At 40.4% G+C, this 27,783-nt stretch overlaps 1 protein-coding gene across 1 annotated transcript in view; it reads left to right on the forward strand.

Annotated features, from left to right (window-relative positions):
• Positions 1 to 3,083: 3,083 nt before the first annotated feature.
• Positions 3,084 to 27,783, forward strand: part of LOC111975563 (AT-rich interactive domain-containing protein 3A) — a 41,056-nt gene continuing 16,356 nt past the window's right edge. The window contains exons 1-3 of the mRNA XM_024003918.2: positions 3,084 to 3,648; positions 19,357 to 20,064; positions 20,400 to 20,691. Coding sequence (XP_023859686.1) covers positions 19,724 to 20,064; positions 20,400 to 20,691 — 633 coding nt within the window. The 5' untranslated portion in view covers positions 3,084 to 3,648; positions 19,357 to 19,723. The remainder of the gene's footprint in view (positions 3,649 to 19,356; positions 20,065 to 20,399; positions 20,692 to 27,783) is intronic.

Below are 27,783 nucleotides of genomic sequence, written 5' to 3' on the forward strand. Positions count from 1 at the left end.
CAATTTAATGTTATTTTAATGGACAAAAAATGTGCTTTTCTTTCAAAAACAAGGACATTTGTTTTCAAACTTTTGAACAGTAGTGTATATATCTTAAGTAAAGTCAGTACATGTTTAGGAAAATAATCAACATTCGTAATATAGTGGTGTAGCTTGTAAATATTAACTTTTCTCCTATTTCTAAGCAATTGGTTGTGTAATCCTTACTGGAAAAGAGTGCTGATAGCCATGTCTGAATAGACAATTGCAATAAATGTTAATTCTAGTGTTCAATGACTCTTAAATTAGGTGATTATTTAATCATTGATTCAAACAGTATTTCAGGAACATCTTAAAATATAATTTTGCATTTGTAATATGAAATAGACAAAGGGTAGTAAGACAGAGCAGTATGATGGAGCAGAGAGACTCCCTACCATAAGTCATGAGTTTCAATGATTGGCAGGGATTCAGTATAGAAAACATAGAAAATATTACTGGTTGAATGACACTTAATACGTCATTTACAAAAGTAATTAAAATAATTGATTACATAACAGGAAATGTAGAATGTAATTCTGCTTCAAATGTGAGGAAATGTCCACAAGAATGCAATACCTCTGGCAAAACATCTACTTTTCTGTGAGTTGGGTACCACAATGTGAAAGTCTGAACATTTTTAACCAATTACAAACCTGAACTAAACAAAAAAGTGTATGTGCAATTGGTCAATAGATCTTGCATCCAAAGATTATTTTATAAAATATCTGCTGCAACTTCTAAAGTGGGCTTTTACCGTGTATCTTTGATTGTGTCAAAGTTTCAGAAAATTGGGAAAGAAAGCACAAACTCAGGATGTATGTTTAACTTAATGTTCATTTATTTTTGTACTTAAACCATACTTCGTTTTATGCGTTGGTTAGTTAGAGGCTAGACTACCTGTGTTGCTGTTGCAGACTGAGGAAGGGATGGAGTTGGGTCGGAGCAAGGGTCTTTGATGCTACCACTCCTTTTTGACTTTCTGCTGTGCGTATTAGCCAATCAGACCGAATATTGATGATCAAATGTTATGCTGCTGTGGCAGTACTGTTGATATTTAAACTAGGTAGCTAGCTAAACACACTTGACGGTTCAGAACAACAATGATACAACTTTATACAAAAGTGTCTCATTTTACCGCCACCCAAAAGGGCATTTTGCAAGTCGGAGGGCAAAGGGGTATGTGCTCGGCACAGGTTGACGCCTGTCTGTGCATATGCCTGCTGCACAGTCACGCCCGTTACAGTTGGTTCATTTCTGGCAGTATTTCCTCCTGTTAGCAGTGTGGAAATAAATCACACATTTAGCATAGGCCTATATGTGCATGGTAAATGACACAATGTTTTGTTAGTGATCATGTCAGTTGTTTTGCAACGCTGTCAAGAGTTCTGCTACAGTAAATTGCTTGCAAGACAGTGTCTTCTATTTTGAGAGTTGCCATGATTCATGAATCTATCCACTAGATGGCAGCATGATGTTAGTAATGCATGATGTTGGTAAAACTGTAAATATGTAACTTTTTGGGCAACCTGACAAAATTCACGTAGAAATTAGTTATAAATCTGACATTCTCATTGAAAGCAAGTCAAAGAGGGGATTTATCTGTTTTATGTGTGCTATTTCTGTGTGTGCTTGCTGTTTTAAAGTTTTGTTTTTGCATCTTTTACTTCTGGTTTTGTACACCAGCTTCAAACAGCTGAAAATACAATATTTTTGGTTATGGAAAATATATTTCACAGCAGTTTAGATAGTACAATGTTTCTCTACACTGTACTTGCTTGTTTTGTCACATAAACTGAAACTAGGCAAACTATTAGAATTTTTGTAACCAGAAAACTGAGATTTCTGCATAGGTCACTTTAATGTCTTAGAATTTTTTTTTTAAACAATCTTTCATGTGTTAGAAGAAACTTAAGTTTTCCTCAGTAAACTTCAATAAACGATTTTATTTTATTTGTTAACTGACACAAAATGTCTTATAGGTAAATTGTTGATACTGATGAGAATGAAATTATGCTTCAATCAAATTTGAGGCTATATGGGGTTTGTTTACATTTACTTTGTTTACAAACATGGAGTAAAACAAGCTTTATTTTGGGTTCTGATGGGGTACGAAAGTTGAACTATTTTCTTCAAGAATGAATGGGTACATAATTAATATATAAGTAAAACAAATGGATGTAGCAACTGCAGATTGCCTCTTTAAGTCCTGTCTCACTTCAGCATTGTTAAAACTGACATTTGACTATATTTGACTATAAAATATAGCAGGCCTACACTAGGCCTGCAAACCAAATATTTTTATAAATGTATACAATTTGTGCCAAAGGTCTACATTCTTCATTATATCACCTTCAATGGCAAGAAAAAACATATATGGAACCAAACCTGATTTAAAAGTATAAATGATATCAACACATTATGCTGCTTAAATCAGAAATGCAATTCTGCTCAAGTATCGCATTTGTTTAAATGAGTAGCCAAATCTTATCAGGATTGCAGTCTGGGCAAGAATAGGTGACCTCAACTAATTCTTGCTATGGTCAGTAGTTTGACCATTCTTGTACTGTATTGACTCTTTAAATAATTTAAGGAGAGTAGTAGTAATCTGATACATTAATTAATGATACAATCATTTAAATGTATCTATTAGAGCTCATGCAGTTATTTTCGGTTTAGTAATTGGTATTTATAATTACAAATACTGTAGCTGTATTGTAGCTAACCTTTGCTGGGTGATTGAAATGCATATCCCCTTTATAGGACAAGTAGTCTAACTCTGAAGAAACGCTAGATTTCTCTTATTAATTGTTATGCATTAATGATAGTTAATATAATAAGCATTATTAATGATATTATAATAATGAAATAAATTGACGTTTATTTCCCAAGAAAATTCACATGGTAAGTTTGGTAAGGAATAAGTTAAATGTATAAGCGATAATTAGGAGGCGTGGACTTAACTCTTCATTCGGTCTGCTTACTTCTTGTGCTATATATTAAGCATACAGTAGACACCACCCACCTACCCGCTATAGGGTTAAAATGATCACCACCTAAGGGAACGTCGCCAAAAGCTCTACATGGGTTAGGTAGTCTTCATTATAATTTCAAGGGACAATCTGCCAAGTTTCCAACCATGACGACGCCGAGGTGTGCTTAGGCAGAAAATTGTTAACGCATTCCTCGAATTATAGAACGTTTCAACATCTCTTAGCTATTTCAACAACATGAAACGTATAAAGTCGGTTTATAATGCAATTATTTCCCCCCACATTGACAGCACATATATATTACACTTGCCGACATTCCCTTTGTATTGGGGTAGGTTGGCCCCCTCTGATTCAGAGGTTAGGAATTTGCATCCGATTGCTGTTTGTCAACCAATGATTTGACTCTACGACCGTGAGCACGCCTTGGATTAGGCAAATATACAATGTAACCTCTGAATCAAAGCCATACGTTGAAATCGAATAAGATGTATACAACCGAATAGAAGTATCACAAACAATTGATATCAGTTTACTACTATATATGAAATGTACAATCAATAACCACCAGAACGCCGTAGATTCAGGGGAAATCAGGAATGTTTGTTCCGAGTGCAAAAACAAAACGGAAGCTGATTTGGTAAGTTTTTTTCCCCTTTTTTTTTCTCTCTCTTATTGTGGCTCACATATTCGATTTGATTTGGATTTATACAAATAAGCGCCAGGCTTATTCTGCCTAATGTTTAAAAAATATATATCATGTCTGATTTAACTTGACTAATCGGATACAGTCTAATGTATTCGTATACGTATACTGCCATGTGTGCAGTACATGCCCTTTTCGATATGTGGCGACGTGCCAAGTAATTCCATGATCGTTATGATATAAAAGCTTCAGTTATTATTATGGAACCCAGCTGTGACCAATATGTTTCTGTGAAGCCTTTTCAACTGCAGTTATCCAGAGTTTGGGTTAATTTTGCATTTGCAAATAATTATTTAATAGACTTTCTAATATAAAAAAGTGTGCTGTGTTTTTTATTTTATTTAACCATTATTTAACTAGGCGAGTCAGTTAAGAACAAATTCTTATTTACAATGACGGCCTATACCGGCCAAACCTTCCCCTAACCCAGACAACGCTGGACCAATTGTGTGCTGCCCTATGGGACTCTCGATCACAGACGGTTGTGAAACAGCCTGGGATTGACCCCGGGTATGTAGTGACGCTTCTAGCACTGCAATGCAGTGCCTTAGACCCCTGCGCCACTCACTAATGTGATGGTCACGTTAGTCTGGGGAATGGGGAAGTTGCAAACAGATATGGTAGCTGTATTTACAACTGGCCTGAAGCCAAGTTAAATAGTTAACAAAAAACTTTCATGAAAGTTATGAATATAAAAACCAATGGGCCTATTATATTTATCAGGTAAATTACATGATATTGCATGGAATCAATTGGGCCTTTTCAGCACTGCTGGTCTGTTTTTGAATTGAATTGACTTTTTGTAGATGCATAAAAGTTGCAGCATTTAGATGAATGGTGAGGGGGAAACACTACACTCTTGGGAAAAAAGGTGCTATTTAGAACCTACAAGGTTTCTTCCGCTGTCCCCATGGGAGAACTCTTTGAATAACAATTTGTGGTTCCAGATAGAACCCTTTTGGTTCCAGGTACAAAGAACCCATTTCTGTTCCATGTAGAACCCTTTCTACATGAAACCCAAAGTGTTCTACCTGGAACAAAAAGGGTTCTACCTGGAACCAGGTGGGGACAGCTGAAAAACCCCTTTGGAACTCCTTTTTCTAAGACTTTTAATASACAAGCAGTGTTACCCCAATATTTATTTGCACAAGCCATCCTTGCTTTGTAAATTGCTAATGAATGCCTACATGTGTATCAACTATAGTGCATAATGTATATATGTGTGGTATATTCATCTATATGTCTATATTTGTTTAGACAGCCCAACTTGTATGTTGAGATGGCAAATTTGAATAAGTAGAGCAAAGCAAGGGGATAGGAAGTGTCTTACGTAAGTGCCCAAAAAAGGGTGTTTGGGTCTAGCAGTATGGAAGGAAATGAAATCTGCAACAATCAAATGTCATCTCTTTGACTGTTACTACATCATGACATAGGGTCCCTGTGTCTATGGTTTCAATTTGGTAATCCATTGATTCTGGCCTGTAAAGGTTTTGAGAAAGCCTCATCACAAGTCTCTTTTAAGTGTGTGACAAAAATGTCCCTTGGGTGAGCTGTAAGCATGACATTTGTGATTTCATTGGAGATGACTAACCAGGGTTAAACTCTGGAAGAACTTGCTAAGACTTTCAATCATTGTGTGTATACAGAGGCTGACTTACAATATACTCTTGGAAAAAAGAGTCCAGAAAACACACACACATGCAATGTTGTTGTTTGTTTGTTATTTGTCAGGCTAACATGAATAAAATAAATACATCAAAACAGTATTTTATCTCACTATCATACCCAGCCAAGGTAGTATCTGTGTGGACAGCATGCCAAATTATGAAACCATATTTGCTCACTTGGTGCCTTTCCATATTTATAGCCTACTGTAACTCAGCATCCCATACATATTCCTTTTCCAATGGCGGGCCATTCTCCATATTAGCCTGCAATGAGTCCTCGTTAAGAAAAGGGGGATTTGCTCAGTGATTGGACCTCTTTGGATTAGAAACGTATGGTAGGCGATCAAGCTCAGATCTTAAAGGCCCAATGTCTTTGCATAATGAAGGCAGTCTAATGAATAACATGCCTTGTCAAGGCAGAATTTATGTTACAGCTGGCCACATGTTGTGTCCAYGAAATTGTTTAGAATGTGTTCAGAGCCCAAACTGGGCTCACTAAGAAAGCGCTTTTGTAGTTCCATCAAAGTGGAAACTGTAACTGAAATAGTGAGCCGGAAAACAAACAAGTACTTTTGGTTGGACATGTACCATCTATCATATGATTTGTATATGGTGTAGTCTCGAGATAATGTCATTTTTCTAGGAAGCCGGGGAGTCAGCTGACTTTTTAATTTTTTTTAACCTTTTGTGGAAAATATTCCTGGTCCCTCCCTTTTTTATTTCTTGTTTTTTTTGTGTGAAAAAAAAAACTATTGGAGATCTTCATACTCTTGTTTAATGGAATGATACTTAGTTATGTTTTACAGAATATGTCAGGAATTATATAAACAATGAGATTCTGCACATTGTGTCTTGAACGCTCAATATAAATTCAGTGTTGTAACTGAATGATTCACTATTTCCTGTAACACGACACTAATCCTGTTGTTGCATCTGGAATTCAATCAGCAGTCATTTTATTTCTTTTTTTAAAGTAGTCAAACAAGGGCAATTTGTAGAACAGTGACAGCATCTTCATCCTTGTCGATACATTACAATAGCTAAAAATCCATTTGAAATGAGCTATCGTGTTTCTAAGCTATGAGCTTAACATCCGTCCAATAGTTCTCTGCTATAGCCTTGTGTGAATGTCTCCTTTTCCCAGGTGCATTGAAAATACAGACTCGCCTAACAGCGTAGTTGTTTATGAACACACTGGCAAAATATGAAGAAGAAAAGTGTGGCCTATGTTTGCTGTTGAAATGTACGTTTTTATAGACACGTTTATATCTCAATGTAGCTCAGTTTATATCAGTTTTAGCTATAGTTACGACAGAAATGACTGGTGAAATATTGTTACTATCCAATCTTACATCTACAGTGTAATTGGTTTCAAGTGACTTCATATCACAAAGGATGACCGTCCTCTAAATACACATTTAGTTTTGCCGTATTACATACATCTTGTGATATTTGCGAGACATATTCATAACAGACAAGTAAGCAATTTGAATAAGTCCATAGTATCAGTGAACAGTAACCACAAGGCCAATGAATTGAGATTTTGTTTTTAAAGGAGGATAAATCTTCAACAACGTCAAATACTGTATGCTTGAACTGAGTGCTTTATTTGTAGTGATCATGCTTTTGTACTGTCATCGTCTTGTTGTTGCTCAGATATATTTGTTACTATAAAATGTAAATTGACATCTGTTGTCTTGTATAATTGTAATATCGTATGTCGTTTTCTATTACTGCTGCTCAGTGACCACACAAACCCAAAATGTGTGTGTGTGTGTGTGTGTGACTGGTCCCCAACTGCCTGCCTCTTTACTCCACTACTGTAGGTTCCCTGCCATTTAAAGGGGAAGTGTAGTGAGTTGGCTCGTTTTCAGCTGTTCCTTTGCCAAAACCCACATATCAAAGTCTCCTTCTGGCACACAAGCAGTTTCTGTGTTTCTCCTGACAAAAAAAGGAAAAGAAAAACACTACTTCACTCTTTGGGTTGAAGCCATGGGGGAATCCCGGAAGACTGATAGTGACGTAATGTAGGTGGAATGAAGCTTGGGTAAGAATCTTTCTGTGGGAAGAGCCATGTTATTTGTCCACCAATAACATTGATATACATTTTGTGTGGACAACTGCCAGTGCAATTATTGAAAGCCAGAGTCATCCAGGACTATCCTTACATGTGTCTGCCTTGAGACCAACACAGAGCTTCGCACGTGTCCATCTAGGAGTTTATATGCGCTTCATATTTACACCCCTTGGCATGAATGTGTGCTGAATGAGCAAGTTGGCAACTTGCCTCCAGAATAAAATCAAGACGGAGGTACTGGATAACTATATTTTCCCGACTGGGCTCCCGAGTCGGTTGCATGTTTTGCATACACAGGCACACAGCATGTGTCATGTAGCCCACATGTACGTGTAAATTATTTCACCAGACTAGATTAGGAATCCATGCCAAAGAGCTGTTTCCTGCCTATCGCTCCTCACTTACCCAGACAATGGCTGGATTGTACAAGATTAAATTGAATCAAATTTTATTGGCATCGCAGGTTATGATAGGTGCAGCGAAATGCTTATGTTTCTAGCTCCAACAGTGCAGTATACCTAACAATGCACACAAATCCCAAAAATACAAAGAAATATCAGAACAAGCAATGTCAGAGTCCGGTGTGTGTGAATATATACTGAATAGGAAAGGTATGTACAGCAGTTATATAGGATGACTAGAAGACAGTATATGCAAATGAAGTGGGTAAAACAGTATGTAAACATGATTAAAGGTATCAGTGTTAAATGACTATGTACAGTACATAGGGCAGCAGTCTCTAAGGTGCAGGGTAGAGTACTGTGTGGTAGCTGGCTAGTAACAATGACTGAGTTCAAGACAGGCCTCTCTGCAATTTTATGAATCAACAAGTTAATCCAGTTTGGGGCATTGGTGTTTCAATGTAAATACACTTCATACGCATATTAAGTTCCGCCTCTTCAGCTCAGTCCTTAGGGAGAATTATTTTCCTGTGTCACGTAAAGAGTGAACATGGAAGTGAGTCTCACTGCGTCTTATCTAGGAAATGCATTTCTAGGGCTGTTTCTGAAATCTCCGAGAAATTATATAAATAATGGTGCTTTTTAAAGGAATTAATAGAATCAGACATTATCAATGTTATGTGCAAACAGGGAATAATGGATAATGGGCAGTGAAAGGCCAATATCCACAAGAGAGAACTAACTGTATCGACAGGCAGAATTTCATTTCAGGGGTCAAATAACATCTATGTGTGTTTCATTCATCCTATACAAGAGTAGTCTTACAGTTGCAACAGCTGTGCAAGGTTTAGTTGTTTGTTACGCAGGAGATCTGATATACTAAGATCACCATTGATTCAGAAGCCAGAGTGCTGTTGTCAGAATCTAGACAACTGAGCACTAGCAAAACTGCAATGGCCATTGCTGGTGCTGCAGTAGAGAGAACCTATCAAACTGAATTAGTTACATCTGCTTTAAAGTTGTTGATGACTTTCCAATTACAGCAACCTTATTCTCTGATTTTAGCTTTCTTATTGGAAGTACGTGGCTGGTTTACTCTTCTGCATGGTCAATCTGGAACGTATAGTCTCAGTTAGGGCTGTTGCGATGACCGTATTACCGCCACACCGGCTGGCTTGAAAATGAATCACACYCATATTATTTAGTATATGTAAAGACAAGATTAAATCAAGAATAGTCTGATGACTGACTATTAGCCTATCACCTGTGAATTATATATCACTTGTGAATAATGCCCAGCATAAGAAACTGCCTTATTTTTGTTGAAACTTTTTCGAATCGTGGTTGCACACCTCATGTAGCCTAGCCCTTAGGCTTATTTTTTGATGAGGTTTGTATCACAACTAAAGTGGCCAAATAACTTCATAAAATTAAGCACATTATGCCGCTTTACAAGGGGTGTAGAGCCTAACTGGCATACATAAGCAGCGAGTGAGTTTCAAGTTTGGGGAAGATCATTTTCACCATAAAAAAWTCACCATTTTGATAATGGTGTTTTCCCGCTAATGGAACATTCATGCTTATAGCCTACTGCCATGTGCGCATTGCTGCACTTATAATGAAGAAATAACGTAATAGTTTATCAACAACCTCTCCCTCAACATGATCAAAACAAAGGAGATGATTGTGGACTACAGGAAAAAGAGGACCGAGCACGCCTCCATTCTCATCGACAGGGCTGCGGTGGAGCAGGTTGAGAGCTTCAAGTTTCTTGGTGTCCACATCACCAACAAACTAACATGGTCCATGCACACCAAGAAGAAGGCACGACAAAACCTATTCGCCCTCAGTAGGCTGAAAAGATTTGGCATGGGTCCTCAGATCCTCAAAAGGTTTTACAGCTGCACCATRGAYAGCATCCTGACTGGTTGCATCACTGCCTGGTATGGCAACTGCTTGGTCTCCGACCGCAAGGCACTACAGAGGGTAGTGCGAACGGCCCAGTACATCACTGGGGCCAAGCTTCCTGCCATCCAGGACCTCTATACCAGGCGGTGTCAGAGGAAGGCCCTAAAAATTGTCAAAGACTCCAGCCCCCCTAGTCAAAGACTGTTCTCTCTGCTACCGCACAGCAAGCGGTACCAGAGCGCAAAGTCAAGCCATAAGACTCCTGAACACCTAGTCAAATGGCTACCCAGACTATTTGCATTGCCCCACCTCTCTTACACCGCTGACCGCTGCTACTCTCTTGTTATCATCTTTGCATAGTCACTTTAATATCTCTACCTTCATGAACTCAGCAAAAAAAGGAACGTCCCTTTTTCAGGACCCTGTCTTTCAAAGATAATTCGTAAAAATCCAAATAACTTCACACATCTTCATTGTAAAGGGTTTAAACATGGTTTCCCATGCTTGTTCAATGAACCATAAAGAATTAATGAGCATGCACCTGTGGAACTGTCGTTAAGACACTAACAGCTTACAGACGGTAAGCAATTAAGGTCAAGGTTATGAAAACTTAGGACACTAAAGAGGCCTTTCTACTGACTCTGAAAAACACCAAAAGAAAGATGCCCAGGGTCCCTGGTCATCTGCGTGAACGTGCCTTAGGCAAGGAGGTATGAGGACTGCAGATGTGGCCAGGGCAATAAATTGCAATGTCCGTAGTGTAAGACACCTAAGACGGCGCAACAGGGAGACCGGACGGACAGCTGATCATCCTCGCAGTGACAGACCACGTGTAACAACACCTGCACAGGATCGGTACAGCCGAACATCACACCTGCGGAACAGGTACAGGATGGCAACAACAACTGCCCGAGTTACACCAGGAACGCACAATCCCTCCATCAGTGCTCAGACTGTCCGCAATAGGCTGAGAGAGGCTGGACTGAGGGCTTGTAGGCCTGTTGTAAGGCAGGTCCTCACCAGACAACACTGGCAACAACGTTGCCTATGGGCACAAACCCACCATCACTGGACCAGACAGGACTGGCAAAAAGTGTTCTTCACTGACGAGTCGCGGTTTTGTCTCACCAGGTGTGATGGTCGGATTCGCGTTTATCGTCGAAGGAATGAGCTTTACAGGAATGAGTGAAGACATACTCCTTCCTCATGTGGTACCCTTCCTGCAGGCTCATCCTGACATGACCCTCCAGCATGACAATTCCACCAGCCATACTGCTCGTTCTGTGCGTGATTTCCTGCAAGACAGGAATGTCAGTGTTCTGCCATGGCCAGAGAAGAGCCCGGATCTCAATCCCATTGAGCACGTCTGGGAACTGTTGGATCGGAGCGTGAGGGCTAGGGCCATTCCCCCCAGAAATGTCCAGGAACTTGCAGGTGCCTTGGTGGAAGAGTGGGGTAACATCTCACAGCAAGATCAGGCAAATCTGGTGCTGTCCATGAGGAGGAGATACACTGCAGTACTTAATGCAGCTGGTGGCCACACCAGATACTGACTMTTACTTTTMATTTTMYCCCCCCCCCCCCCCCCTTTGTTCACGGACACATTATTCAATTTCTGTTATTCACATGTCTGTGGAACTTGTTCAGTTTATGTCTCAGTTTTTGAGTCTTGTTATGTTCATACAAATATTTACATGTTAAGTTTACTGAAAATAAACGCAGGTGACAGTGAGAGGACGTTTCTTTTTTTGCTGAGTTTATTACCTCAACTAACCGGTGCCCCGTACATTGACTCTGTACCGGTACCCCCCTGTATATAGTCTCGCTATTGTTATTTTACTGCTGCACTTTAATTACTTGTTTACTTTTATTTCTTATTCTTATCTGTATTTTTTTAACTGCATTGTTGTTTAGGGGCTCGTAAGTAAGCATTTCACTAAGGTCTACACCTGTTGTTGTATTCGGCGGATGTGACTAATAWTTTTTTTTGATTTGTCATTTAAAACTAAACGTTCTGGTCTGTTGCGTCAGCCACTTTGCGTAAAAATGTATTTTTGATGCTAGTGGTTGTATGCTAGTGGGATCTATCACATCCCACAACTGTCCTAGACTATGTTTGGAATATTTATTTCTAGCACAGAATAGGTCAACTTTTGTACTATGGGGATAYTAGATTGACATAGGCTAGTGCTTTTGTTGTTTGTTAGGCCTACTCTTTTTGTTGGCTGATGAAAAGTAAATGTGGACAATTCTTCCAATATCTTCAATATGCACCTCAATTAGATAAGGACAGGTGCAGTTGCATCCCCGATGTGTCTGTCTTCACTTGTAGCCTGTGAGAAATACCCAATCACGTGATTGAGAGCCATGTGAGAGCGGGCAGCACTCAGGGAGAAGGGCACAACGCAGCACTCCAGCACAACGGCCATTGGATATCAGAAGGCATGGATTTTTTTAGGGTGCATTACAGCCACACAAAGCGGATGCCGCCGTGAAATTCGAGGCATTATCAAGTGCTTGTCAAATTGTGAATGAGAGACTGATAAAGTGTGTACAGCCTYCACAAAAAACAAAGCAGAGCCCATGCCTTACAAGTACCTTTTRTGAAATCATCATTACAGTTGCATCATACAGCATTACAGTGTATTAAAAATCTAAACCTATAGCCATARGTTTGTAGAACTAAAGTTACATAACTCTAAATTAAGCATATAGGAATACCTATTTCTTTGTTAACCACTCAACACAAATTAGTTGCATGTGCGCACTCGTTTGGAGAAAATATATTTTCTATTCAATTGTATTCTTCATAGTATATAATAATATAAAATAATGCCACGGAATTCTAAGCAAATCTTGTCTGCTAAATGAACTAGTGTAGCCCACAGAGAGTATGCTTTTKTTTTCTTCTGTATGCTTTTCTTCTGAAATAGACCAAATTTTCTTCATGTCATGCTTCTTTAGACCTGTCTAAAATAAATAATGTATTTTTTGTGAAGGTGTAGGCTATATTGCATGGATTTATTCGACTTTTTAAAATGTAGATGTTCCCAAAGGTCTGCATCTGTGTGGAATCCAGGAGATGCTAAATGTGTTCATGTAAATTACCGTGAGACTGACCGTTATTTGTTTGACAATCAGCGGCTGACAATTTTGTGATTGCCACAGCCCTAGTTTCAACTGAAATCCTGACTGCGCCAATCGTAGGTTGACTTCCACGTCACACTATTTCCCTCCCATGGCTCAATGGAGAGTACAATGCTGCTCTTGATAGCAGGGTTGTTGCTAGCCTTGTTGCTAGCCTAGTGTTAGCCTATCATTCAGAGATGAGCACAGGCCATAGTCAATCCATCCACCCTTCATGTATTTTCAGTCCCATTGATTGACCATGCTTTTGCTCTGAAAAACGAATAAAAACTGGTTTGCAGTTTCATTCCATCAGGACTATATTGAAGTGAATAGTCAGTAGGTTACTACCTGTGTCAGCATTTTCAAAATGGCTGAATATGTGTGTTTGATTGAAAACTCCCCAAAATTCCTCTAAACTTTTATAATAAGGAGATCATTGGATTACGATTATTCTYAAATTCGACCAACGTAATTTAATGGCTGGCTTTGCTAATCAGATTTGAGTCCCATTCTGAATGTATTGTGGAAGAGGTTGGTGGAAAGTGCAGGTGACACTTCCTGAATGATCGTGTTGTTAGTGTAATGGGCTCAATAGAAGCAGTGTTATTCTCTCCAGAGGTAATACTTGGAGGAATGTGACAGAATACCACGTACCAGTAATCAAGACCAGCACTATTGACCAGGTTTTAGAAACGGACCTTATGTATTATGGTGATTATCTGGTCTGCAAAAGGCCTCCACCTGTATTCTAAGCAAAAAGGAGATGTCAAGATGTGGTCCGTAGTCTCAGAGTATGTTGGATAGATCCCTACACACTTCCAAACTCAACTAGCGCTTTTCTGTCCAATACCAGCTTGCCGGTTAAATATACACTGCAAATTACAAACGTTACCAATGCACAATTTTAGTGCTCTGTACTGTCTCATGCGTTCTTTACTATAGTTGAATATTAGAGCACCCTTTATGTGAGGCGGRAGAGACCCTTTATCACTTTGGAATTAGACCCTTAGCGCTTTCCTTATCTCTTTGTCCTGTTTGTTCAGACCTCACAATCTTCCACCCTCACCCCTCCCGCAGCCTCTGTGCCAGTAGGTAACCAGAGGATTAACCCAATAGCTCTCATCATTCGTCCCTTATCCTTCTTTTAAACCGGCTGTCCACCCGGTTGGCTTCGTGGCAGTTCCCCCCTCATCCAGTTTCATCTAGCCTCCAACAATAACCCTATGGTCAGATCACTTATGGGTGTCCATTGCTGTAGTTTGAAGCCAAAATACATTTAAATAGGTTGCAATGATACAGTGATTGACTCAAGGTTGTGGTTGACATTGTGTGTAGTGTAGAGCAGTATACTGAAGTTACTCAGTTTGCCCTAGCCATAACCTGTGARGCAAAATAACTTGTTTGTACCAGAAGGCTGACCACACCTACATCAGTTTTACATCAACAAAGATGAATGATAATGGCATTATTATGCAATCACATGAATCATTGATATAGTCCCAAAGTTGTTTATATAATGGTGATTAATGCGATGCAGTGCTTCAGTGTTCCCTATTGACAATCAGAATGATGAATGGATGATCTAACACATACAGTCCTCACTCTATCTTGCCATGTCTGTGGGAAATCAAAGATGTTGGCCACCAAAAAAGGCATTTGAAGCAGAGAAACCACTAACACCTCCGACAATTCAATGTATTTTAATCAGGAACAGCAAAGACCTTGAAAGCAGTTTGCTGTTCTGCTATGGTGTGTCTCTGTAATGGAATATTTCCAAATATAGGGAAGCACATTTTGTGCCAAATTCGTGAAGCGGTTAGTTTTGAATTGGGCTTAACCACTGGCTAATGAAACTGTATTGTGAAACATTGGGGGCTGCAAATTGGCGTAAGATAAATAATTATGGTCAATGCATTTGACTGTTGATGATTCAACATGTATGTTTAGAATGTAATAGCAACACCACAGTTTTGGTCTGTAACCCCTAGTCTAGTTTTATGGTTGCAATAAACAGACAAGATACTTGTTACCATAGTGCTATAGAAGTTGATACAATATGATARGCTATATGGCCAAAAGTATGGCCGAGCAGTCGCACACAAGCCTAAGATCACCATGCGCAATGCCATTCATCGGTTGGAGTGGTGTAAAGGTCGCCGCCATTGGACTCTGGAGCAGTGGAAACGCGTTCTCTAGAGTAATGAATCACGCTTCACCATCTGGCAGTCCGACGGACTAATCTGGGTTTGTCAGATGCAGGAGAACACTACCTGCCCCAATGCTTAGTGCCAACTGTAGAGTTTGGTGGAAGAGGAATAATGGTTTGGGCTAGGTCCCTTAGTTCCAGTGAAGGGAAATCTTAACGGTTTGTCGAGGTCGTTGTAGAAGAACTTGACTGGCCTGCACAGAGCCCTGACCTCAACCCCATCAAACACCTTTGGGATAAATTGGAACGCTGACTGCGAGCCAGGCCTAATCCCCCAACATTAGCACCTGACCTCACTAATACTCTTGTGGCTGAATGGAAGCAAGTCCCCGCAGCAATGTTCCAACATCTAGTGAAAAGCCTTCCCAGAAGAGTGGAGCCTGTTATAGTAGCAAAGGGAGGACCAACTCCATATTAATGCCCATGATTTTGGCATGAGATGTTTGACGAGCATGTCTACATACTTTTGGCCATGTATTGTATGATGTTCTATAGCTACTATTTTGGATCCAACAACTGCAGTGACACAGTTGCCCTCTGTGCCAGAAAATAATGTTGCGTGAATCAATATTGAATGTCTCTCACCTCTGCTAGTACAACTGTTCATCTGGTGTTTATTTCTTGTCTCCTGACACACAAGCCCATAGAAGGGACAAAGAGATTTGCCAGTGCTGTTTTAGTCACTGTATTATCCCATTCATACTAAGACGTTTTTCTGCCAACTTTACCATACCGCCAACTTTTTTTCCGCCTTTTCCTTAWWTCTGAAAGGTATTMCCGGTATCAAAGCCAAAACTTTTTTATTTTCCGCTTAACGACCTAGTAATCATTTCGGTAAAAAAGTGGAGGTGGTATAGCTCATCTATTCGTTTGCTCATCTATCACTGATCAGAAACTTTTAGCATGCAACAATGCAGCCCAAATCAAGTGTAGGCCTATTATTTTGCCCGATCGCGTATAGGCAACTCCAAAAGCCAACGGAGGTCGTGAAATATGAACACAAGACAGCTTTTGAAAATAGGATTGCTATTATTTTCAGTCTGGAAAAATATTKTTTTGTATTTTATTCTGTTATATTCCATTATATTCTTAATACAAAATGTGTGTTGACTGTGATCGTGGTAGGTGTGTCTTGTCTGTTTATTGAACAAAATAATGAACTATTGATTTAATTAATTTGGGTGTAGAATAATTAAACTCAAACCATGCCATTTTATTGTTTTGAAAATGCATTTCGTTAGTCTTATGTTTCTTAGGACCGGCCTAAACGAATTAATAATGGATTTCTTTTTGATGGTGTATATTCAATGGATTTATTAAAATAGACGCCCACCCACATCTGCACACCACTACTACCACTCCTCCCCGGCATCCCAGCATGCTCATGGGAGGTTTAAAAGGAGTATGCAGGCAAGAATGTGGTAAAAATGGGCCTGTTTGTAAGGGGGTTATATAAGCATTGGTCAATTTATTTTACAGGCAAAATACAGTGAATCCTATGTGAAAGCAGTAGATTTTGTAATGAGTAAAGAAGCACATTCATCGTGAACACTCATGACTGGAGTCATAGGCCTATGGTCAAAAGCAGTGCAGTACAGGGTATTGGCCAGGGTGTCATTCCAGAGGCAACCTAGTCTGTTTCAACACCTGCTAGGAGAATCTGTCTTCATATCCCTGTCAGTGTGTCCTATTGTTTCTAGAGCAACATGTGTAAAGGTTATCTTTGTTCTGACCTAGATGTGACCTAGGCCTTGTTCAGTCAAAATGGAGACCGTAGAAGCAACTACAGTGTCTTCAGAAAGTATTCACACCCCCTTGACTTTTTCCACATTTGATGGTTACCAGGAAGACAGTGAATATGTCTGAGTTACAGTTTTGACTTAAATCTACTTGAAAATCTATGGAAAGACCTGAAAATGATTGTCTAGCAATGATTAATAACCAATTTAACAGAAGAACATTGAAAAGAATTATGGGCAAATGTTGCACAATCCAGGTGTGGAAAGCTCTTACCCAGAAAGACTCAGAGCTGTAATCGCTGCCAAAGGGGATTCTAACATGTATTGACTCAGGGGTGTGAATACTTATGTAAATGAGACATTTCTGTATTTCATTTTCAATAAATGTAAAGCAATTTATAAAAACATATTTTCACTTTGTCATTATGGGTTATTGGTTGTCGATGGGCGAGAGAAAAATGTATATTGAATCCATTTTGAATGCAGGCTGTAACACAACAAAATGTGGAATAAGTCAAGGGGTATGAATACTTTCTGAAGGCACTGTAGGTGTCAAATCTGGCATGTCTCTATGAATTGCTGTTCATGTGAGTCATTTGAGTACAGTACAAATAGGTCTTAGTCATCCTAGAAAATACTCTGAGTAATGTTTTATTGGACAAATTGCATACTGGTCATGCAAATCGGGGCTGTGTCATGGATTTCCCCCTTATATTTGAATTTCTGACCAAAAATATGTCCTACCATGAATAGGGTGCCTTTTATGTTCTTCAGCCATTATGTGTGTAAATTTAACTGTTGGATCACAGACATCTAACTAAATTAAACAAAACCATTCTAATAGCAGTGTGTTGTCATTAAAGTATGTTCTTTGTTTTCTCAGAAAATCCCAATTTTGGCTTGTCTCACGTAATGTTTGACCAACTTCTAGGAATATTTTAACCCACCTAACCCCAAGATTTTCCCAAGTTTCTACCATCACTGTAAAGCCCTAGTTATTTTGTAACTTTGGGAAAGGAATTTCTGAAGATTTTTACTTTTCTAATGTGATTCATTTACGTTTGTCCCTCAGGTTGAAGGTCAACCCTCTCCTGTGAGTTGAACTCTCGTTTTAATATGTTAAAACTATTCCTTAAATATAGATATTATAATTAAGAAACATTGAACATCTATTAGTGAAATCATAGTGTCAAAGCTGATGAGCGTAACKCGTCGACCCTGTTACCCATAGAAAGATAGGCTAGTTTACWTTTTTTGTTAGGCTTGTATTCAATTGCCCCTCCCTGTTGCACACAACACACATTTAAGAGAAAATTGTCAACCCTGTTACAGTCCACCCTGTCGTTCAAATGAAACTGAGTGGCTGCGGATCCAACTTCTCTAGACCCCTCTTCCCGACAGCTAAAGGTCAGAAGCTTCTGCGCATGTGCAGGATTCTTTACTTTGCGCACCGTCTCTACTCGTTCGGCTACCCAGAGAACAGACTACTCTGGCGAATGGTGCTCATTTAAYAAAGCTGAATCAATGTCTGAAAGATCACATAATGACAGTATTATACAGAACCGAATATAATAGCATAGTATAACGTTACTTTAAGACAAAAATACCACCTCTTTAATTATACGATTTTATAATGATTGTGCGAATGGTGGCCAATACTCAACAGCGCGCACCACTAGGCAAAATAAACTTGTTTATGCATGTCCGATGCATGTCTTGTTTTTGCCTTGGCACTACACAACTGATTCAACCAATCAAAGCTTGATGATGAGTTGGTAATTTGAATCACCTGTGTAGTGCAAAACATGTACCCAGGGGGGCCCCAGGACCGACTTTGGGGAAACCCTGCTGTAGCTTACATAACTCAAGATCTAAATGCATCTTCCCATGAAACTGATTGAGATCACATGGTTGGCATGCATAGACATTTTRCGAATTGACTGGCCTTCATGTCTTAAAGTAATGATGGATTGTCATTTCTCTTTGCTTATTTGAGCTGTTCTTGCCATAATATGGATTTGGTCTTTTACCAAATAGMGCTATCTTCTGTATACCACCCCTACCTTGTCACAACACAACTGATTGGCTCAAACACATTAAGAAGGAAAGAAATTCCACAAATTAACTTTTAACAAGGCACACCTGTTAATTGAAATGRATTCCAGGTGACTACCTCATGAAGCTGGTTGAGAGAATGCCAAGTGTGTGCAAAGCTGTCATCAAGGCAAAGGGTGGCTACTTTGAAGAATCTCAAATAGAAAATATATTTTGATTTGTTTAACACTTTATTTTGMTTACTACATGATTCCATATTTGTTATTTCATAGTTTTGATGTCTTCACTATTATRCTACAATGTAGAAAATAGTAAAAATAAAGAACAACCCTTGAATGAGTAGGTGTCTAAAGTTTTGACTGGTACTGTATGTGCTTACCAACATGTGAAAAAATGTTGAAGCAGTGGCTGGTGCTTTGTCTCACATGTGTTTTTCTCTTTTCCACCGGCCCTGGTAAAGCCCTTCCCGTGAAGTCCACAGAGAGKTCTTCAGCCACTAGTTCTTAAGTACAGCACTCACATGGACGCTGCTAAGTGGTGAGACTTCACTGACCTTCCCTGCACTGAGAAACGGCACGAGTCTTCCGGCTCGGGAGCTGTGGACAGTGTCCGAGTGCATGTCTCATCGCTCTAAGAACCCTTCCCACTCTTCAAGAACCTACCCGTCAAAAGAGCTCTGCAGCCGCTGAGTTAGTTGGTCAGGCCTTCTATCCAGCCCCTRAGCATCAGGGCTTAGAGAGGTGGCAGCCCCCACCGGCCCCTGTGACTGGAGCTGTTCAGGGGGGAYGGGAAGGAGACCACTGACTGGTGCATCACTTTCCCTTGAGATGAAGCTTCAAGCCGTGATGGAGAACCTTCACAGGCAGCAGAGGGCCAAGTTGCTGATGGAACTGGAGCAGCAGCAGCTGCAGCAGGGTGGCGCTCTGCAGGGTCACGGATGTACCTCCGCCCGCATTGGGGATGAGCTGATGGGAAGCCCCGCCCCCGAGGCGGAGCACGCCCAGATGGCGGCGCTGGCAGCCATGAGAGCAGTGGCGGCAGGGCTGCAGAGGGCCTCAGACAGCCCCACTTCAGAGCGCAGCATTAAGGGAGAGGAGGAGGATGACGAGGATGAGGAAGGAGAGGAGCAGTACAAGGATATGATGGACTCTGTGGAAGAGGAGCAGATGTGAGTAGGACTGCCTCATTCTTCTACCCTGTTGTCTTCATTTCACCTTGAATGTCTGACTGGGTGCTTTGCTCTGGTCTAGGGTTTTGTCTGGTCTTTGTTCACTTGTAATGGGTGAGCGTTTCATACACATTTCCTCAATCTTTACCATTTAGCCTATATAATGCAACACCTTTTTAAAGTTTCAATAGTGTGTTAGCTAGCTTTCCATCGAATGTGATCATTGCCCTTACTGGTTACACAAGTGCACCAGTATACAGGTATATTTCAGGTATATGCCATTTTGTGTATGGTGTTGTAACATGCGGGTGGCGTGGCTTTTCTCTCGGCTGCAGAAAGCAGAAGTGGGATGAGGAGGACTTTGAGGGGGAGATGGAGGAGGACTACGAGGACGAGCTAGTCAACGAGGGCCTGCCTACAGGCCGGGAGGCGGTGGCCCCGGGGAAGGGCATCCTGCTGCTGCCTCACCGCCAGCTGCACCCCCACTCCCAGCTGCTGAAACCGGCCCGGCCCAGCACCGACCTAGACCAGGAGCCCCGAGCGGCCATCCTCCCCCCACACGGATCCCAGAGCCAGCTGGGTGGTCTGGACCATGGGGACTGGACCTACGAAGAGCAGTTCAGACAGGTAGGACTCGGGGGGGGGGGGGGGGGGGATCTGTCATGAGCCCTGTAGCATGTCACTTAACCCATATTGCCCCTGTATACTCTGGATAGAGAGTCTGCTAAATGACAAAAATGTAAATGTTATAGTACACTCAGTAGTAGTAGTAGTAGGATATCATAATACACAGCGGGGCTCTCCCATTTGCACCCTCCCTCCATTGAGGTATGCTCACATTGGAAAGAGTCTTGGCAAATTTCAATTCTGTTGATGTAAGCAGGAAGACGCCTAGTTGTGTATGAGGATGTCATATATGCTGAGTCTACCTTTAAACTTCCTTAGCAGTCTCGTGTTTACTGTAAAGGATTTTGGTTATGAGCAGCTGTAGTTGAGCGCAGTAGTACATTTAGTTGCTCTCAAGAACAAACATTAACCATTTGGTACATACATTTAAAGCTGGGACATTGCATTTATACTCCTAGCGTAAAACAATGGCAAATGGCAAAAAAAACATGTGCAGGACACAGGGCAGTCCTGCATCCACATTGTTTATGCATATGTTTCCATTGTAGCTAATGCTAATGCCTGGTTTAGCAATGCTAAAGGTTAGTTGTGGGAAAATAATAGGTTAAACCTGTGAATTCAATTGCATTATTTAAACCTAAATGATATTATCTGGTGTGAAAACAAAGTATTATCAACCATAAAACATGATTGTTAGCACTAACATGCCTAGCTGTCAGAAATATGCACTTCTACATAAGCCAGCCGCTGTAAACGCTGCCACAGGGTATTTTAGAAAAATTGGGAAATGCAAGGTTTGCTACACAGATTGTCATTATTTGATCAGACTTRGGAAGTTATGTAATAATGACACAAAAATGGTGGTAATGTATAGGGGAGTTTGTGTACTTGGTCATATTGCACTGTAACTACATTTTTTTTAACCATAATTACACGTCTTATGAGTTTATCTAAAAGGATATGTGCCTTTTTAATGTGAGTTACTTAAATTGTTGCTTTCAACAAATGTTTGACTGTGTTATAAGACCCACTGCAAAATGTGTTGCATTTGTCATGTTGTAGTACATGTTATCAGGAAATGTCAGTAGCTAGGTTTCCAWCCAATTGGCGACGGATTACCCTGTGAATATTCACGTTTTTCCACCAGTGGTGGATTTCCACCAAATTGTCTTGTTGCAGATAAAAATCAGCGCGTGATGACGTCCTGAAAAATGTACCTTTMCCCTTAAGTTTTCATYTACCGAATCATTTTTTAAAYGTTCAATATGTTTCCATCGCATTTTCAACTCTACAGTTTTCTCACAAATAGCAAATGTGCCTACTCTGGTCTCGGCACGTGCACTCTAGCCGACAGCTTGAGGATACAGTCTACATGGTGAGACTATTATGGATAAGAGAGAATATTTTWATTTGTCAAACGGCTGTCAAGCATCGATCATCATGTCACCAGAATAAGGCCCTCGGTATTTATTGGAAAGGAGCACTGTGCACTTTCACCACCCTGTGAAGTTCATCTTATTTCATCTTCAGCCTGACAAACTYCATGGTTTACCGAGTCGTAGTGGGAGGACCACACACCATATCATCGAGTGACTCCAAGTTTACTTCGATACAATGGCCATTATATTAATATTTGGCATTTCCACCACCATTTCTCGCAGAATACATTTTACAGACACAAAAAATCCCACCATGTCAAACAAACAAATGATCTGTCGGCATTTATAAAAWTTTGTATCGAAACTTCCTGTTTCCATCACAGCTGTCGGGATTTTATTTTGTACGGTATGACTTTATTCGCATAACTGTGGATGGAAACATGGTTAGTGTTGCTGAAATGATCCGAGTTATATCATGGTTACCTCAGAAATGATGAATATTGTTGACAGTTAATAATTAAGAGTGCCAGTATGTTTTRTTTCTTTGCCTACCCCTCCCCCCCAGTTAAATGTGTTTTTCTTACGATAATAGCTGAGTAGAAGTATTGTGATGGTCTGTGCCTCTCCCTGGGGAGGAAGGGGTTAAGACTGTAGAGTTTATTTTGGGTAGGTGGGTGGAGGCAGTTGGAATGTGCCTGAGGGAGCGTGATAATCTGTCCGTTCTGGACCCAGACCCTCTCAGAATGCTGCATGTCTCTATCAGTCTGTGCCAGTTGGAACCATTCCAATCTGATATGTGGGCCCTACATACAAACTAGACATTCAGGTGAGCGTATTATGGATGTCCATGTTACATGACAGCCAGTGTATAGCTGCCTTTAGTCAAACCTGGTCATGAAACATAGGAGTGTCTATCCTCTTGGCTGAAGAAAGGTCTGACTAAATCAGCCTCAATGTGGTCTGGGCGGAGGTCTGATAAAATATGTGGTCATTAATTAATCAACATTTCTAGGCAGGTTGCCAGTAGCCTCTGATAGAATATATCTGCCAGAGGCAGCTGAATTTGAAAAATGATTCATTGGGTGGATATCAAATTATACCAGCAGTGGATAATGTTTGCCAGTTAAACTGATTTGCCCCTGGTATAGTGCCATTTGAACTGTGTTATTTTAGTGAGACCCATCCCCACCCCCTGGCACCTATACATACACCTATCCTCAGATATTTTTATATGACAGCACTTGTTTTACTACTACCCGGCCCTCTTTTTCCATTCTGAGTTGTTTACTCCCTCAAACACGAGGGAGAATCTTTCACTTTTCTTTTCTCTACCAACCTGTAGGCCTACATGTATCTGTTACTATTTGACATCTGATAAGGCATAGGTCATCATAACCATCCATTATCACAATCACATGAGGTGAGAATCTGGTGCTTTTGGGGCTACTTCCACAGTGAAAATGTACCTGTGTTATGTCCAAAATGGCACCCTGTTCACTGTACTACTTTTGTCCAGGAAGTAGTGCACTATCTAGGGAATAGGGTGCCATTTCAGAAGCAGCCTTGGTGCTRATTCACCAGAGGCAGGGATCTACACTTGTCACGAACGTCGTTGTAAGGATTGTCGGACCAAAGTGCAGCGTGGTATGGGTTCAACATATTTATTTAGTGAACCGGCACAAAAAAACAATAAAGCACAAACGAAACGTGAAGCTAATGGCGTGCTCACAGGCAACTAACCAAAAAAAACAAGATCCCACAAAAACCCAGTGGGAAAAGGCTGCCTAAATATGATCCCCAATCAGAGACAACAATAAACAGCTGCCTCTGATTGGGAACCATACCAGGCCAATATAGACATACAATAACCTAGATAACCCACCCTAGTCACACCCCGACCTAACCAAACATAGAGCATAAAAGGCTCTCTATGGTCAGGGCGTGACAACACTGACCTTTTTTTACAAGGAGCACGTGTGCGCCTAAGTTGGAAAATGTAGGCGCACGCAAAGGAATTTAGAAGCACAATGAAAAATATTAGAAATTATTAAAGCTAGAATCTTAGATTTTTCTAGCCGCACTTTGGCTCCTAAATTAAGTCTAGGTCGCACAGCAAAATATTTAGCATAAAATGGATGCACTGTAGGACCATGAGAGGGTAAACTCCATGTTTTACCTCCCTGTTCAGAACTGACTGATTAACCCTGCAGCTAGTGTGTAGACATACATATTCACCTCTTCTATTTGTTCAAACACGTTTTAATTATGATGACAGCATGCAGTGTATTCAGACCTCTATAACAAACATGTCCAATTCAAAGATCATTGCAAGCACTTTTTAAATAGAGAGACATTTTTAAGTAAAATTATTAGCGTTTAACTTAACGATTTCCAGACGAAACCACTATCTGGGATTTTTGTATTTTTGGGCCTTTTAGGATAACAATTACCACGTTCCTTAAAGTTGACTAATCACAACAGTCATTGTGTTGAAGGGGAATCTGCTGCTTGTCCACAAACAAGGCGGAGAGTGCTTCAGAAATAATTGTGTTGACCTCCCGACTGTCCATTGCCTAACCCTTCTCCCATTACACTACCATTCTCAGGCTAGAAAACTCCAGAAGCAAAAAAAACCTTTGTACCCACTCTTGTCTCTCTCCTTCTGTATTTTTAAATACACACAGCAGGGAAGATGGAACACAGATGGACAGTAAAGAGGGTATCTCTTTAAAAATTCATTGCACTCCCTATTATCAGGGACTTGGCATTAAATATTGATTTGCACACACACACATGGAATGGGGGAAGGGCAGTGACCACAGGAAATGAAGGGCGAATTGGAGCCAATACAGAGTGCCACTTATTGGGATTGCTCGCCAGCACGATTCTGCTGATACAACTCCTATACCGATGGCATTCCTTAATGTTCGCTTCTGAAATGTGTTAACAGTTTCTTCCTGACTGTTTAGTCAGCGCTCAAATGACAAAATACATGTAGCCTATAGCTAGGCRAGCATACTTGTTCGTGTCAAAAGCAACTGCCATGCAGTTTTGCGTTTTAGCTTATCTCAGTATTTTTCTAACCGTTATTTATTTTGTATGACTTGGTGTTTACCAGCTGCTGTCTATTTATTGTAACAATTACATTTTTTCATTCTAAAAAAATATGAACTGTCTAAAAAAACAATTTCACTATATCCTGAGGTTTAGCTTTTAATATAATTTAACAGACTTCTACATTTAGGCCTAAATCCTAAAAACATGATATTGATCAGCCAATGACTCTGAATATTAGTGAAACATCCTTGTAACACACAGTCTTGCTCAAATGTGACTTAAGCCTTTTGCCTTTGGTGTAACCACTGTAAAACAGTTTGTCTCTCTGAAACCATTTAGCCTATAAAGGTTTGCTCATACAAATGTAGTCCATTGGCCGGATTATAAATAAATGAAATCAAAACTTGGAGCAAAATCAGTGAAGTATTGCYTCCAGTTCGCACAGCATTTACTTGTGATCCAACCATTTTGTATTGTGCACAACAGACCATTGGAGGATCATATGCTGAAGACAGTTTGACAACTGAATTTTTCTACAGATCTGCCTTAAAGTGCCCTGGGGAACCTTTGGGTGTGCGACAGGCTCCGTTTAACACAAAGAAGGAACAGGGTTAATGGAACTTGGCATCCCACAAAAAACTATGGAATGAAAACAAAAGAAACAGCGACATGGGAAGCCCTATTAAAGTCTTCCTGTTGAATCAAGGAGAAATTAAGGGATGTAACTAAAGGGTCTGGGAGGGAGAGAGCAGGGAGGAGTTACAGTTTGAACAACAGCCAAGCAGTACAAGTGTAGTGAATACTGGCCTTTGGCTATGAAGTAGAGTGTTGGAAAGTGTCCAGCTTCTAGTTACTMTGCAGCTGATGTCAGAACTGTGCAACCAAGGGAATTCTGGAAATTGGCAGGCGCTCAATATGGCGTTGAAGGGGGGTAGCTAGTAGCAGGAATGTAAACAAAGATTGCATAAAGGCCAGCACTTTTTTGCGTGTTCACATTTTGGTGTTTGAACTTTTTTGTATTTGGTTTGAAAGGGAAACCTAGTCAGTTGTCCAACTGAATGTATTCAACTGAAATGTGTCTTCCACATTTAACCCAACCCCTCTGAATCAGAGAAGGCACCTATACAGTGTTTTTAGTTATCTGAAAAGTCTAGCCTTGTATTTCTTCATAACTTGATTTGATTTAGGCATAACCGTGAGTTGTCTGCTAATACATTGTCAGGGAGTGGACTGAGATTATACAACTTTCATTTCCTTTATTGGCTTAAAGCAATAAAAAAACTAAAATGGTTGACATTGCTGGACTTCTCAAGCCATACATCTGTCTTTGTGGATGCCTTGTGTCTTTTGTAGTGTCTAATCTATAAATTTCTATACAAGGCTTAAACTCTCATGTCTCCATTTGGTTCTCCCCACCTTCTTACTGTATGAAAGCCTAGAATGTGACCTTGTGCAATAATACAAAGATATGTATTAGTGTTTCACACTGCCTCGCATTTTTGAATCCACCTTATTTGAAATAGATTGGTCTGATAGGAAAATGTCAGTAGGGTAAAATATGAARTTACAATTTAATCCGTAAAGACCCATTATGAGCGTGACATTCATACAAAGCATGATGTGTGAGATTAGCAAGCCACACCTTGTTTGGAATACATTTACATCTGGAGGATGTTTAGGATTCAAGTCAAAARAGTGGACAGTGTCATGACTCCCCCTGATCTTCATATGACAATGGTGGGTCTTTGTCAGCTGTTTTGTCTTGGTAGGAGATGGGCTTGCCAAGTCCAGGCTGAGTAGCACACCTCCTACCACCTCCGTGGTTCCTTTCTTTGTTCTTTAACTCAATCTCCACAACATGGGGGAGGACAGCTGACAAGGAGAGGACAAATCAAGGGTCAGCAGAGGTTAAACGTTCACCCATACAACCTATTGATCTGGATGGTCCGGTCACGCGACCAGGACATCTCCTTCCCTAAAGAGCCCTATGGAAAGGGCTGCTGAGGGGGCAGGACCTGGGCTGTCGTCAACCATTACCTTCATAGCCCAAGCCATCAATCATTCTGATTGACACTTGAGGCGCCTTACCCCAGCCCTCTGCTGCACAAACAACTGGAGCCTTTCTCTCCAGACATAACGTCTTCTGTTCCCTCCAGATTGTCTGCTGGTCCTGTTAGGTGACGCAGGCTCTGGTTTGTTTTGTGACACTGGCTTGAACCATGAGTTTCGCTCCTATCTCTGTCTCCATCTCTCCAACGTTTAGAGACAACATTATCACTTCATCTCCACTGGCGCTGAATAAATGCTTCCAGCTTGCACATGAATAGTCATTAGATGTTTATCTCGTTGCTAAGCAGAAATTTTAATTACGCTTATCAGTCTCTAACGTGGTAATGTAGTGTGGAAAGGTTGCAATCTATATAAAGGACCTCTTTGTTTTGTTAGGTGATGTTGTCGTTCCTAGAACCTGTTCTTGTTCGTGCCAATAAAACATTTCCCCACCCACTCACATTGCTGCCATGTGAAACTGCAGCTTGCTCACAGTTCTGCCCTACCTTCTTTGTCGTTTATAAACATGATACTATTCATTAGACTGTATACAATGGGTGGGTCTAATCTTGGACGCTGATTGGTTAAAATCGCATTCCAGACGGTG

This window comes from Salvelinus sp. IW2-2015, linkage group LG16 (genome assembly GCF_002910315.2).
Source record: "Salvelinus sp. IW2-2015 linkage group LG16, ASM291031v2, whole genome shotgun sequence".
NCBI classification, from domain to species: Eukaryota; Metazoa; Chordata; class Actinopteri; order Salmoniformes; family Salmonidae; genus Salvelinus; species Salvelinus sp. IW2-2015.